The sequence below is a fragment of the Saprolegnia parasitica genome (assembly GCF_000151545.1).
Source record: "Saprolegnia parasitica CBS 223.65 unplaced genomic scaffold supercont2.32, whole genome shotgun sequence".
Lineage (NCBI taxonomy): Eukaryota > Oomycota > Saprolegniomycetes > Saprolegniales > Saprolegniaceae > Saprolegnia > Saprolegnia parasitica.
This window is the reverse complement of record NW_012156426.1, coordinates 300,758-310,725: the sequence shown is the minus strand read 5'-3', so window position 1 is coordinate 310,725 and position 9,968 is coordinate 300,758. Positions and strand designations below refer to the sequence as shown.

General features: G+C 58.9%; 4 protein-coding genes across 4 annotated transcripts in view; 2 read left to right on the top strand and 2 right to left on the bottom strand.

Annotated features, from left to right (window-relative positions):
- Positions 1–1,764, bottom strand: part of SPRG_22205 (hypothetical protein) — a gene marked incomplete at both ends in the record, with an annotated part of 3,109 nt that extends 1,345 nt beyond the window's left edge. The window contains 3 exons of the mRNA XM_012347028.1: positions 80–256; positions 299–384; positions 1,047–1,764. Of these exons, the coding sequence (XP_012202418.1) occupies positions 80–256; positions 299–384; positions 1,047–1,764 (981 nt within the window). The remainder of the gene's footprint in view (positions 1–79; positions 257–298; positions 385–1,046) is intronic.
- Positions 1,765–3,477: 1,713 nt separating this feature from the next.
- Positions 3,478–5,264, top strand: SPRG_07712 (hypothetical protein). Its single transcript, XM_012346988.1, has 2 exons — positions 3,478–4,211; positions 4,253–5,264. The coding sequence occupies exons 1-2, from the start codon at positions 3,492–3,494 to the stop codon at positions 5,198–5,200; spliced, it is 1,668 nt and encodes a 555-aa protein (XP_012202378.1). The 5' UTR covers positions 3,478–3,491; the 3' UTR covers positions 5,201–5,264.
- An 837-nt stretch (positions 5,265–6,101) lies between these two features.
- SPRG_20440 (hypothetical protein) lies at positions 6,102–7,847 on the top strand (the record flags this gene model as incomplete). Its single annotated transcript, XM_012347025.1, has 1 exon — positions 6,102–7,847. The coding sequence occupies one exon, from the start codon at positions 6,102–6,104 to the stop codon at positions 7,845–7,847; it is 1,746 nt and encodes a 581-aa protein (XP_012202415.1).
- A 601-nt stretch (positions 7,848–8,448) lies between these two features.
- SPRG_20439 (hypothetical protein) overlaps positions 8,449–9,968 on the bottom strand; it is a gene marked incomplete at both ends in the record, with an annotated part of 2,565 nt that continues 1,045 nt past the window's right edge. Inside the window, one exon of the mRNA XM_012347024.1 lies at positions 8,449–9,941. Coding sequence (XP_012202414.1) covers positions 8,449–9,941 — 1,493 coding nt within the window. The remainder of the gene's footprint in view (positions 9,942–9,968) is intronic.

Sequence of the window (9,968 nt, the reverse complement as noted above, 5' to 3'; positions counted from 1 at the left end):
GCACGTCCGCGACGCGCGCCGCATGGTTCTCGTCCGGATCCACTGCGCAATTCAGCCTGAAAAGCAAGTGCTCCTTCACCGTCAGCGTGTGGTAGAAGAGGTCGTCTTGCATGACGTAGCACGTGCGCCGTGTCACCTCGGGCGTCCATGGCTGGCCGTTCACCGTGACCGAGCCGTGGAAGCTGGTGACACGACCGGAAATGATGTCGAGAAGCGAGCTCTTGCCAGCACCCGATGGGCCCATGATCGCGATAAACTGTCCAGGAGCTGCCGTCCCCGAGACGTCGTGCAAAATTACCTTGGTCTCGTCCGCCTTGGTCGACGGGTTGCGGAATTGCACGGATCTGTCAGCGATGTGCCATGCGAGCGTGAGCGTCGAGGCGTCTGTCGGTGTTGCACGTGGCGAAGGGATCGACACAAAGTGGGATGTCATCGAGAAGCGAAAATGAAAAGTGACATTGACAGTGCTGGCGTCCCGCCATGAGGCCAGAACAACACAAAGGCAAGATATCGAACCCGGCGATGCCATTGGTTGCTCTGCGGTGACTGGTGCGCGGTGATTGGCTGCAATGATGCGCGAGTCTATGAAGGAACATTGGCTTGCGGCTTTTGGCCATTGACATCATCAGTTGCAGCTCGACCTACTGCGTGGCTTCTTCAAGTCTCTTACGTCCCGCCGTCATGAAGAGGATATCCATAATCACATAATACATCCCTGGGTGTTAGTACCTAGTACTAGTACTACTAGTATGGACCTGCTATCGCATTTTATGCCCACCTTGGGGGTCGTTGTTAAAATGGGTCAATTTAATTTTAATGAGCAGAGCTCAAGACCCCTGGGGGTCGTGGCTGCGTGAAGTGACGTTAAGGCGCTAGTGTCGATATGGTGGGCTACACGGAGCACCTTGTCGCTTTGATGATGCGTGAACCCTTGAATAGGAGGTGAAATTAAATCATAAAAAGAGGTTTTAATTGGTGCAACTTGTCGTGTTCGAAGCACCGACCTCGTTAAAAGCCTAACTACCCTCACGTTGCCTCGCTCGGACGGGTGATGGCGCGGATGTGCGACTCCAGCCGAGAGATGGTCGCTTGCAGCTCCATAATCGTGTTTGTGGCAGCAGCGCGGTACATGGACAGCAGCTGTGCGTGGCGGCGCTGCATGTCGTCGACTTGCTTTGCGCGTCCTTGCACTTCGGCAGCTAGCTCCGATTTGGAGGCGACGAGGTCGGCTGTCATCACCGCATTTTCCTCTCGCATTTGGAAAGCGATGGCTTGTTGCACGGTCAAGTTGCGCTGCAGCAGAGTGATGGCTTGCCCCTGGTGGGCAGCAGCTTTGCCCAGCGCCAGTACCTGCTTGTGCTGGTTGCACACTCGCTTGTGCTGCATGCACTCGACGGTTCGGAGCCGATAGATCTCGGCCAGCAGCATCTCAATTGCGCTCGACGCCGGCGGGTGCGGCGCGACTGCAACCGAGTCTATGGGTGCGATCGATTTCGTTGACGCGGACATCGACGTCGGCGACGGGGCTGAAGCCAAGGCGGTGGGTGCGATAGCGGCAAATGCCACGGGTGCAGCAATCGAGGTCAGTGGCAGCGCTTCAACTGAGGCTGGGCCCGCAACCGAGGGCCGGCGGGCGCCGGTGGCAGCTGAAGCGGAGGTGCCCTCTGCCTTGCGGCGCTCGCGGCAACTAGCACACAACGCAAGGCCGCCAGCCTTGGGCTGGAACACCGTGGCGCAGTTCTTCTTGCAGTCGTCGCAGAGCATGCGCGCTCGCGAAGCCGTTGCGATCCTCTGTAGCAACTTTCGAAGGCTCAGTATCCGGACACGCACGCGGATTGGATGGTGTGGTGAGCGTATCCGGCTCTTGGAGCGAATCATATCGCTTTGCGCGCAGCGCGCGAAGGAACGAGCCCGCCATGGCGCGATCTTGAACCGTTGTAGGAAGAGTAACCAGCGAAAGAGCGCCAGCCCGAGCCCAGTGTTAAGCTTCCTCGTCCGTTGCAAATTACTACCGACATACAGTTCAGTACACGCGCACGAGGGCAAATGTGTCGTGTTCAGCACTCGGCGGGGCTCAGATCGTAGTTTCCAGCCAAGGGTTATTCATAGTAGGTATAAAAGCATCCTTCATATACGTGGACAACTCGTACCGGCATTTATAACATTAGCGAAGCATTGAGCAGGTCTCGCCTTCTTTGGGGTGGGCTTGCAGGAGCGTGGATTGTGTGCTGATCGTGCATTCACTCGTTGGCCATTTGTTTTGCAAAAGTCCGCGAACACTGTATGATATCCTGTGTCGGCAAGGCGACCGACAGGAGGAGACTATAATGAAGACGACGTACTGTCTTGTGTGATGACGACTCTAATGGTATTCCTTCGAACATCACGCAAACTCGTTTGGTTCTGCGAAAAGAAGCCATGAAAGCCCTCACTGCGTCGCCACAGCGCGAGCACAGTTTAGTCTGCAAGTGCAGGGCATCCAGCCAAGTAGAGCAGTGATATGCTGCAACAACAACGCGTCTGCGGCTACAAGAGCACCACATCGCCGGAGGCCTACCACCAAGCATCGATTTGCAGGTGACATGGAGCTGAAACCGCTGCGTGCGTCACGCGATCGCGCTGCGTTCTGCACTTGCCACGGTGGTGGCTACATGATCCTATCCATCATATCCCCTCGCCTTCAGTACTCTACCCCATGCGATGCATCACTAGTTACGGTAATCGACCTCTTCGTAGAGGCGTGCGCGCTAGCTATCGTTGGTATCGGCCGAGGTAACATGATGAAGCCACGACCGCTCGTGCCCGTCGCCGTGCGTCTCTATGGTTGCATATTGGGATGACGCAAAGCTGGAATATTACGGCTGCTGAATATCTCATGTCAGTCAAATTTTGAGTCCTATTCGCCTCCGATTGTACTGGGATGAATCGTCGTTGACCACCTCCGCCTGCGAAAGGCGTTTGATGTTGGTGGTTGGACTCGACCTCTTACAACAAGCGGCAAGCCCGTCCGCTCTCGGTGGGGCAGACTGATTCCTGTACCCACCCCTGGTGTTTGTCTTGCCGCGGTCGCACACATGCGTGGATGCAGCGTCGTCGGTGCAGCGGCGTGGCGTGCGCCAACGCCAAAGCTTGCCGTCGTGTCGCAACCTCAGCGTGTAACGTCAGAGATCCGTTGCACGTGGTCGCTTTTGTCTTATTTAACTTCGATTCTGCATACAAACCGTGTGACCAATCTATGGTCTACAGCTTCGAACTACGTTGCACATACCAAATATCTTCCGGTCGGATATGTCCTAGTCTTAATCGTCACCTTTGTAAGTATAATCACTTCAAAACCTGGCTTTTTCGGCCTTGGATCCTACCGGAAACGATTGTCATTTTTTCCAACACCCATACCCGACCCGGTGGCGCGTGAGTCACTGCAACCACGCTCATGCAACCGCTGTAAAAGCCCATTCTACAACTTTCCGTCTCCGAGACACCACACTACCATGAAAGTACCTTCTGTGCTCCTTCTCGCGCTCGCCGCTGGCCACGTCGCGGCGCTCGATCGCAAGTTCTACGGCCTCAACTACGACGTCAAGCCGGCGTCGGGCAGCGGCTGCAAGCAACCGTGGCAGATCCAGCGCGAAGTCGCGGCCTTCAAGGCGACGACCGACGCGATCCGCGTGTACGCGACTGCGTGCACGTCCGACGTCCTCGACGCGGCAGCCAAGAACAACATGAAGGTCTGGGTCGGTCTCTGGTCCGACTTGACGTACACGCACGCGTTCGACGGCGAGTTCAACAACCTCAAGCAGCTCGTGCAGAACAAGAAGATCCGCAACGACAACGTCGCCGGCATCCAGGTCGGCAGCGAGGTGCTCTACCGCTGGTACATCCAGGGCAAGAAGGACACGGCCGACAAGACGGGTGTCAACTGGCTCATCGAGCAAATGAAGCGCGTCCGGGCGTACTTGCGTGACAACAAGATCAACATCCCCGTGACGGTCGCCGACGTCATGGATGGCTACAACCTCTTTCCCGAGCTGTACGAGGCGGTTGACGTTGTCTCGGTCAACCAGTTCTCCATGTGGGAAAGCGTCAAGGCCGTTGACGGCATCAGCACGCTCTTTGGTCACTGGGGCGATGTGACCAAGCAGGCTAAGGCTGCGGGCAAGCCCGTCATGATCTCCGAGACGGGCTGGAGCGCCGGCGACGACAAGGACCTCGTCGCCGAGGCCTCGCCGGACGCGCAGCGCGGTACGCCAAGGACTTTCTCGCCTTTGCCGAGAAGCAGAGCATCAACTACTACTACTTCTCGGCCATCGACCTCGTGCACGACGCCGACCTCATCGAGAAGACGTTTGGCATGTTTGATGCGAACGCCAACATGAAGCCCGACATTGTGAACGTCCGCGTCGGCAGCAAGCCGATCGCGACGCGCCTCTTCCACGGCGACAAGGTGCTCAAGGTCGACCCAGCCAACTGGAACGCGCTTCTTATTGAAGCACCGGCGTCCGGTCTCGGCAAGAACCTTGACAACGAGCTCTGGTTCTACCAGCCCGACTCGCAGACGTACTACTCTAAGAGCTCCAACCAGTGCTTGGACGCGTACGGCGACAACAACAACGCGCTCAGCGTCCATGTCTATGCGTGCTCGGCCGAGAACGCCAACCAAAAGTGGAAGATGGCGGACGATGGCCACCTCACCAACCTCCACCTCACCAACCTCAACGGCGCCAACCAGTGCATGGACGTCGACCCGACGCAGCAGGACAAGGTCGCCATGTGGTGGTGCTACGACGGCCCCAACCAAAAGTTTGCGGCGCGCCCGGTCGCGGCCGAGGCCATCACGCTCGGGAAGAGCCAGACGTTCCTCTACGAATGGTACAGCGACGTGATGGCGACCTCGGACGTCAAGTACAAGGACAACACGCTCTGGTTCTACGACCCGCTCAACCAGACGCTCAAGTCGAAGAGCTCGGGCAAGTGCCTCGACGCCTACCAGACCGAGAACGACGTGGCCGTCCACGTGTACGACTGCGACAACAACAACGCCAACCAAAAGTGGCAGTACAACGACGTGACGGGCCAGTGGATGCACGCGTCCAAGCTCGGCCTCTGCCTCGACACGCTCGCGGACGGCAAGACGCACCTCGACTACTGCAACAAGTCCAAGGCGTCGCAGCAGTGGCCCATGGGCCTCGCCGCCAACTAAGTTCTCGTTTTGGGACGATCTGGTCGCACTACACTATTATAAAAGCGTAAAGAATTACAACTCGTACGCAGTGTTTTAGCTACTTGTTTTTGCAGCTGTCGAGCCCGAGGCAGACACGTCGTTGGTCACGCGCCGATCAGTCTCCACGTCCAGTAGCAACACTTGCCAGGTGCGGCGATCGATGCTGCTTGTTGGACTGCCAACAAATCTCTGGCTCGGTGTACCGGTATCTGTCCACCACAGTACCCGCCCAAGACACGGTCCATGGCCGCTGCATTGGCACCGCGACGCACCGAATCTAGCTGACACGCGGGTTCTTGCCCGTCGACGCCGACGGCTTGCCCGATCGTCGGCATGATCGAACGCATGCGACACGACGCCCTATCTTTTGGCGCCGCGTGCAGAGATTCGCAGTACGTTGCAGCGATGCGGACGTTGCTGGCCCCGTTGTCGCCACCGATCCGAGAATGACGCCAACGGTGTTAGTTCGTCGTCCTATCCTGTCGACAGGTCGAGGACGATCTTGCGTCCTACACGACGTACTAAGAACACCAAGAACGCAGTGGAAAGCGCTGTCTACTAATAGTACATAGTAGTACAGTGTACGCGCGTGAGGACGACGCTCCTATTGCACTTGGGTCCGGGTGCACGCTTCCAAAGTAGAAGCCCGGTGGTGTTACCGAGATTGCACTTGGTTTTGAGGCACCTTCTGGTCGCGTTCGATCTTCGAACTTCGGCGAGGAGCTGGCGTTTCCGGCAAGGCCATTGGCTGGCGAATTTGAGACGACGAAAGGCCATTGGTTCGACCAAGTGTTACAGAGCCGGTCGCGATTACAACGCCCGACGCCAAGCACACAGCACTAACCAACTTGCTTCGCCTTGAGCAGCAGCAGTAACAACCATGAAGGTCCCGTCCCTCGCCCTCGCCACGGCTGTGGCCCTCCTCGCCGCACCCACCGCCGCCCTCGACCGCAAGTTTGACGGCCTCAACTACGATACGCGCGGCTACGACAAGGACGGCTGCAAGTACGCGCACCAGGTCGCGGCCGAGTTTGCGGCCTTCAAGAAGACGACGAGCCAAGTGCGCATCTACTCGACGGCCTGTACGGGCAAGATTCTTACCGCGGCCAAGAATGCCGGCCTCAAGATCTGGATCGGCCTCTGGTCGGACGTCCCGGCGTCCGGCGTCTCGGACGCGTTCGCGAGCGAGTTCAGCAACTTGAAGAAGCTCGTCGAGTCCAAGCAAGTGCGCAATGACAACGTGGCCGGTATTCAAGTCGCCAGCGAGGCGTTGTACCGCTATTACATCCAGGGCAAGCGCCCGGCGACGGACCTCACGGGCTACAACCTCCTCATCGACCACTTGAACAACGTGCGCACGTACCTCCGCAGCAAGGGCATTCTCTTCCCCGTCACGATCGCCGATGTCATGGACGCGTACAACCTCTTCCCGGCCATCTACTCGGCCGTCGACGTCGTTTCCGTGAACCAGTTTTCGCTCTGGGAAAACAAGACGGCAGCCGAAGGCGTCGAGACGCTGTGGTGGCACTGGGGCGACGTCCAGAAGCAGGCGCGCGCGCAGGGCAAGCCAATCGTCATCTCGGAGACGGGCTGGAGCACGGCGGACGACAAGAACCTCGTCGTCGAAGCGTCGCCGCAAGCGCAGGGCGTGTACACGAAGGACTTTCTCTCGTTTGCGGAGAAGCACGGCCTCAACTACTACTACTTTTCGGCCATTGACCTCGCGATCCCTGCCGACTTGATTGAGCAGTCGTTTGGCATCTTTGACAAGAACATCAACCTCAAGGGCCCGGTCCAGGCCGTCACCGTCGGCAGCAAGCCGATCGCGACGCGCATCTACCACGGCGACAAGACCAAGGTGCTCAAGGTTGACCCGACCAACTGGAACGCGCTTCTTGTCGAGGCACCGGCGCAAGGCCCGGCCTCGAACCTCGACAACGAGATTTGGTTCTACTACCCCGACTCGCAGGCGTACTACTCCAAAGCGTCGCACCAGTGCTTGGACGCGTACGGCAGCAACAACAACCCGCTCAACGTCCACGTGTATGCGTGCACGGCCGGCAACGCCAACCAGAACTGGCAGCTGACGTCGGACGGTCATTTCCAGAGCCTCAACGGCGCCAACCAGTGCATGGACGTCGACCCGACGCAGAACAACAAGGTGGGCATGTGGTGGTGCTACGACGGCCCCAACCAAAAGTTCACCAAGCGCGACGTCAAGGACGAGCCGATGCAGATCACGGTCAACGGCAACGGGTACCTCAACGAGTGGTACGGCGGCGTCTCGTGGAACCCAAGCATGTCGGCGACGTATCAGGACAATGCGGCCTGGTACTACGACCCGGTGCCGCAAACCATCAAGTCCAAGTCGGGCGCGACGTGCTTGGATGCGTACGGCAAGGGCGACGGGTACGCTGTGCACACGTACGCGTGCGACGAGACCAACGTCAACCAAAAGTGGCTCTACAACGACGTGACGGGCCAGTGGTTCCACACGGGCCACCTCGGCTTGTGCCTCGCGGCCACGGGCAACGCGGGCGATAGCGCCGGCATTAGCCTCCAGCCGTGCGACAAGAACCAGAGCAACCAGCGCTGGTCGTTCAAGTTTGAGACCAAAATTGTCTAAGTCACCACGTTCCAACACTATAATATAACCAGTTGACTTGTAACTGAAAACCGCGACGTTCTTATTTGAACGCTGTTGATGCTGTGTTTGCGACGAGTACTGTACTCTCTATCTATCTATCTATCTATCTATATATCAATCTATCTATCAATACCTACTCTTTCGGTCTTTACAGGTGCGTTCGGTCGCGTCTCAAGCGATGGAGCCAGCAACATCCGAGTCCGACGCATCAGCCGAGAGCGAAAGACGGCAAGCCACTCGTCCAGACACAGGCAATGAGATCTTACAGCATCTTGGTCAAGAGCAGCGGTTGCTGCTGCAATGCTCTCGTGGTCGATCGCGACGTAGCCTTCGCCATGCGTGTTGACACCGCATGTGCACCGGCACTGTAGTATGAACTTGGTAATACTGTAAAACGATGGCAACTGCGACGGAGAGAATGCAAGCCGTTGAGACAATTACAGCCAACTTAATGGTGCAATTACAGAGAGGAAAGATTATGAAATGCGTTCACTACGACGACACTTGGAAAAGCCGTGGTGCTGGGGACGCAACCGACGACAAGACGACAGAGTTCGACCGTAGTAGGGTCGCGAGATGCTTACGCAGTGACGTCGACAGCAGCGGCCGTAGCACCCTTGGTAGGGGCAGGCGTCGGCGGCTCGTAGTCGTCGTCGGAGTCGTCGACCGACGGCGTCGGCGCATCCGTCTTGGGGGCCACCGTGGGGGCGTCCGTCTTGGGAGCCTCCGTGGGAGCAGCCGTCGGGGCGTCCGTGGGAGCGTCGGTCTTCGGGGCTTCCGTCGGGGCAGGCGTCACCGGGGCCTTGGGCTGGGGCTTCGTCGGCGCGGGCGTCGGGGCAAAGTGGAAACCAGGGGCCGGCGTCGGGAACGGCGTCTGCCACGTGAGCTCGACGGCTTCGTGCTTGGTCGTCGCGTGCACAAGGTTCATGTACCACTTTTGGTACAGCGCCTTGGTGTCGCAGAACTGGACGCGGATCTCCTTGTTGACGCCGTCGGCGCTGAGGCACTGCGCGAGCTTGACGTGGTGGATGAACTGACCGGTCTTGTCGTTGTAGACCCACTTCTGCATGACGTTGGTCTCGTCGCAGAGACGGCCCTCGACGAGGCCACCGACCTTGTCTTCGACCATCTCGAGACACGCGGCGCCGTTGGCCTTGTTGCGGATCGTCTGCGAGATCGAGTCGAAGAACCAGATCTGCGTGTCCGGGTGGGCCTCGGCGATCGGGTCCGTCGACGCGCGCACGCGGCCGTAGTACTCGGTCAGCTTCCACTCGCTGCCGCCGACGCTCAGGTGGAGCTCTTCGCCGGCCATCGGGCGCACGCTGAACGTCGTCGACGCGTCGAAGCGGCACTCGGTCATGATCACGTTCTCCTGGGCGTCAATGCCGATGCACTTGCCGCGGGGGCTGTGCGACATGACCATGCCCGTCTTGGTCGTAATCGTGAAGGGCTCGATCTCAAAGTCCGGGCGCTTCTCGACGACGTGCGGCGCAAACGTCGGCGCCTGCGTCGACTTGTGCGTCGGGGCAGGCGTCTCCGGGGCATCCGTCTCGTCATCCTCCGAATCGTCGTCGTCGTCCTCGACCGGGGCTTCAGTCTTGGGCACCGGCGCGCCGCACCAGTGGTGCGTCGAGCCCATGAGCGAGCAGACATGCTGGTCCCAGCCGCTGTAGCAGAGCGTGTAGCCGGCACCGAGGAACTGGCAGTTGTTGATGCAGTCACCGCACTTCTCGGCCAACGGGTCCGACGGCACGACCGGCGCCTTGGTCGGGCGCTTGGTCTTCTTGTGCGTCGGCTTGGGCGTCGGCTTAGGCGTGGGCTTGGGCGTCGTGGGCGGGTTGGTGGCGCGGAGGCTGGCCTTCGTGGGCGCCGGCGTCGGCAAGTCCTCGAACGGCTCCGACATGACTTCGACCTTGCCGTCGGCGACAAACGCCCACTTCTGGTTGTCGTTGCCCTCGTCACACTTGTAGACGTGGAGCACGTCGTTGCCGTCGCCGTCGACGTACGTGTCCAAGCACTGGTTGCTGCTCTTGGACTTGAACATGTTCTTCTCCGCGTAGTAGAACCAGATCTCTTCGTCGTAGTGACCCGTCAAGCCGT